At 35.4% G+C, this 4,703-nt stretch overlaps 1 protein-coding gene across 1 annotated transcript; it reads left to right on the top strand.

Moving 5' to 3' along the window:
• Positions 1 to 2,648: 2,648 nt before the first annotated feature.
• Positions 2,649 to 3,596, top strand: LOC100922565 (olfactory receptor 6N1). The gene has a single exon (XM_003767889.1). The coding sequence runs from the start codon at positions 2,649 to 2,651 to the stop codon at positions 3,594 to 3,596; it is 948 nt and encodes a 315-aa protein (XP_003767937.1).
• Positions 3,597 to 4,703: the final 1,107 nt, after the last annotated feature.

The raw sequence follows: 4,703 nt of genomic DNA, 5'->3' as shown, positions 1-4,703 counted from the left end.
TGTTGCTCAGTCTATGACCATGATCTCTTATATTTTTATTCTTTACTTTCATTCTCCCCACTAACCTACTCTCAAAGTTGGAGTTTGTTTCCTTATGATTAATCTTTTGACCCTATCCTCCTTAACTCTATTCCCCTCTCCACATTTCTACCTATTTCTCTGTCAAGTTTAATACATTTCTACATCTAATTTTTAATTACATGTATATATGTCTGCTCAACCCTTTTTTGTCTCATTTAGATGCATTTAAGGTTCATGTACAGACTGCTTTTCCAACCCCTTCTGAATTCATGTAGCCTTTTCTCATGAATCCTCAATCATCTGAGTTACTTTTACTTTTCTTGTATTTTTTCTTTTAAAATTATGAGAATAGAAAAAAATAACATTCCTAGAACTCTACAACCTTAAAAGATATTAGATTTCTGAAAAAATACTTATTTTTTCTTTATTAGAACTTAAATTCTTTGTCACCATTTGATCCTTATAATTGTCAAATGTAATTATCTTGCTGTGTTTCTTTTGATTCCTATATTTGTGTTAAAAAGTTGACAATCAGCTCTGGTCTTTTCATCAGGATTTCTAGAAGACCTTTATTGCTTTAAAGATCTATCCGTCCCCTTCATCACCTCACCCTCCTCTAGAATATGCTTGTTTTTTTTTTCCCCCAGGTAAGATTTCTTGATTGTAGCTCTTTTCCTTTTGCTTTATAGTATAATTTATTTCAGTTCTTTTCCATATTATAGTATCTTTCAATTATGGGATCCGACTATGATTCCTCTGTGTATGAATTCTTTCCTTCTTGCTCTGGATTTTGGATATGACATTTCCAGAAATTTTAATTTTGAGACTTCTTTTAGGAGGTCACTAGTGATTCTTTTTATTGTCTCTTTGACCTCTGGTTCTGGAGTTTTCACTCATAATGTCTTGAAATGTGGAATCCTTTCTAGTGAAGGTTTTTGGGTAGTACAGTGATTCTTAGATGATCATTCTTTGGCCAGTTTCTTAAGTGAATTATTTTTTAGTAGGAGACACTTTGTATTTTCTACTCTATTTAAAAAAATATTCTTAATTCTTTCTAATTTTTCTTCTAATTTCTCAGCTTCTGCCCTTTCCTTAAAGATGACATGACCTAAAGTCAGAGAAAGTTGCCTATCTCAACTGGTATGATTTAAGAGGCAATGAAAGTACTTGCAAGAAAAACAAAACAAAACAAAATAAAAAACCCTTTCCCATTTTCTTTACCTTTTTGCCTTGCTGGAAATTCTACCTTTTTGTGTCACAAATTCTGAGTTATATAATAAAGGATGATATGATACAGTAGAAAAAGCATGGCCTCTGGAGTCAGAAAACCTAGGTTCAAATCTCTTCTCTTACACTTCTGGTGCAACCGTGGGCAAGACATTTATATGTTCTGGATCTCAGTTTTCTCATCTGTGAAGTGAAGGGTTTGAATTAAATACATTTTTCAAGTTGAATATCATTCAGCACTGAATTTATGATATTTTGAATATCCATTGTCAAAATGTCCATATATTACTCAGGACTGGAGAGACTGTACTCATTAATACAGTACCTTCGATTAATTTGGGAGATCAACTAGCTGTCACCACAGACAGCAGGGTCCTAAAGGAATAGAATGGACAGAAAAGAAATAGAATTTATTTTAGGGATGAGATTGTGAAGTGGGTAAGCATTAGGACAAGTTTCAGACAATATTTTGGGATGGTGTCCCCTTGAAACCTTGGACATAGACCTTGGGGCTAGCATGAGGCTACTGGTTACCTTGAGTTTCTGAAAGGGAAAAGGATATCAAAAAGAATGAAAAAATCAGCTTCTTTCATTTCTGAAGCAACTTGGACTCTATCAGATATTTTTGTTTAAGATCTAGCTCAGACTATTCTTGATTCTCAAAATTCTTAATTAATTCTGAAGTGTTTTTTTAAGACCCAAAAAGATGAGATTACTTCTGTCACTAGAAATTTGTTTTGCTATTTGAAGACTTTGGAAGCGAGTGAAATTTTACTGTGTGAGACACCCCAGTATTTCCTTGAAATGTCCCTGCATTGTGGCCAAAATGCACATGTTCATCAACCAATCACATTTTTATGAGAAAAAAGGGACTTGAAAAAATTGTCTTAATCTTACTCTTTAATTTTATACCTGAAGAAATTGATACCCAGAAAGATCTAGTGACTTGAATAATGCCACACACATAGAAAGTAGCAGAGTCAATTTCTCTGCAATCTCTGTCTGTGTGAATCCCAACCTAAACTTCAGGAAGATGTGGAAAGCACACTTATCTGGTGTAAGTAGGAAGGAGAGCCAAGTCAGGTTCTGAAAACTCTTATAGGGTAAGGATGGGTAAGGTAAGGGTAAAAGATGAAGATCAATTCAATTTAGTAACCATTTATTACAGAACATACTATGTACCAGACTAGGTTCTAGGTATACAAAAATAGAAATGAAAATTCTCCTTGCACCCAAGGAGTTCTATTCGTTTGGACAGAAGAACTAACACAACCTGAAAAAACAATATGAACTAACAAAAGATGAATTAGTGAAGAAAACTGAAGGGCTTTCCTTTCCATCCAGAGAACCATATCTCACATATTTTTCTCTGTGCCTATTAGGATCATGACAAGAAAGAAATGGACACTGGAAACTGGAGCAAGGTCACAGAGTTTATCATCTTGGGCTTTCCCCAACTTCAGGGTGTCCAAACTTACCTGTTTTTCCTACTGCTTCTCATCTACCTTGTCACCATCTTGGGAAACTTAATGATCTTTCTGTTGGTCAGATTGGATGCTAAACTTCATACACCAATGTATCAATTTGTTAGTGTCCTCTCCCTCCTTGAGCTTGGATACACAGCTGCCACCATCCCTAAGATGCTTGCTAATCTTCTCAGCAACAAGAAGACTATCTCCTTTTCTGGATGTCTCCTTCAAATCTACTTTTTTCACTCTCTTGGAGCTTCTGAATGCTATCTCCTCACAGCCATGGCTTATGACAGATATCTAGCCATCTGCAGGCCCCTCCATTACCCTACCCTAATGACCTCAGCACTCTATGCCAAGATGGCTGCAGGTTGCTGGTTGGGTGGCTTGGCAGGGCCAATAGTTGAGATCTCCTTGGTTTCTCAGCTCCCCTTTTGTGGCCCCAATCGCATTCAGCATATCTTTTGTGACTTTCCACCAGTATTAAGTTTGGCTTGCACAGACACTTCCATCAATGTACTAGTGGACTTTATTATCAACTCCTGCAAGATCTTAGTAACTTTCCTATTGATCCTCACTTCCTATGTCCAGATTATTCGAACTGTCTTCAAAATACCTTCAGCTGATGGCAAAAAGAAGGCATTTTCCACTTGTGCCTCCCACCTTACTGTGGTCATCATCTTTTTTGGAAGTATCCTTTTCATGTATGTGAGACTGAAGAAGAGCTACTCACTTGATTATGATAGAGCACTGGCTGTTGTCTACTCTATAGTCACACCCTTTCTTAACCCTTTCATTTATAGTCTACGCAATAAGGAAATCAAAAATGCTTTGAAAAGACAGTTGCAGAGGATAGTGATATTATGTATGGAACTATAAGTGTCATGGTCATAAGGGAACTGAGGAGATTGGCTTGTTATTGTAGAGTATATTATAAATAGCAATTTTCTGGGTCAAGAAATAATACTGTCAGCTTTTGTTTTCTGATCTTGAGGATGGATCCTTGAGCAGCTGTTTCTTTGCTTTCAACTCCTTTATCAATTTCATTTCCTCCACTGGTTTCATCAGTATATAACACTAGGGCTCTCTGTATTTAAGTTTTGGGAGGTCAAAGTAGATATGAAATTTAAGTTACAACTAATTCCATTTTATTCTTTTCTCTTTAAATCACCTGATGTCTGCTAGTGGGTCAATAAAGGTTTTTGAAATTGAAAGATCCCAAGTTTCTCTTCATAGGCATGTTTTTGGAAGCTCATAGCTTGTAAAAATACCAAATAAACAACATAACCTTAGCCCCTAGTTAAAGATAATTTTTCTAACAATGGATTAGAGATTAAGGTTTCAGACTAGTGCCAAAAGAAAGAATCTCAGATAATGTTATTTCATGTGGCTAAAACTACAAGAAATGTGTCAGTGCAACTTCATACTACAAAAGAGTATGAGGAAATACACATGCTGAGACATTTCTAAAATATCAAACTAATTTAGTAAAATAAAAAGTGCATTTTCTAGGAGAGTCAGTAAAAGAACTCAGAAATAGTTCATATTGCAGCTAACCAATGAAGAGTAAGGGAAGGGACTACTATAACAGTCACTTTCTTCATATATTTATAATACATTTGTTTTTGTTAGCACTAAAACCACAAGGACAAGTGGCATTAATAAAGAGCAGCCTTTATATATTTCTGCTTGCCTGCATTGTTTTTACTTCTTCAAATGAACCTGAAAGAGGAAATTGTGTCTCATTTAATGACTATGACACTGCTGATGTTAAAACTGTTCACTGCTGCATTTCATTTTCTCCACTGACAATGCTAATTGGGAAATAGCAAGTGATTCCCACTTTCATATCATTTGTCTTTTAAAAACTCTAATGGCTTCCATAAGTATCATCACCAACTCCAAATCACAAGATACTTCCTTAGCTCAAGAAACAATTAAAAACTTAAATCCCCAGTCTAAATCATCTTTCCTACTGTTGAAAAG

The sequence above is a fragment of the Sarcophilus harrisii genome, chromosome 4 (genome assembly GCF_902635505.1).
Source record: "Sarcophilus harrisii chromosome 4, mSarHar1.11, whole genome shotgun sequence".
Taxonomy (NCBI): Eukaryota; Metazoa; Chordata; class Mammalia; order Dasyuromorphia; family Dasyuridae; genus Sarcophilus; species Sarcophilus harrisii.
Note: the sequence above shows the minus strand (reverse complement) of the source record. Positions and strands in the feature narration are given on the sequence as shown.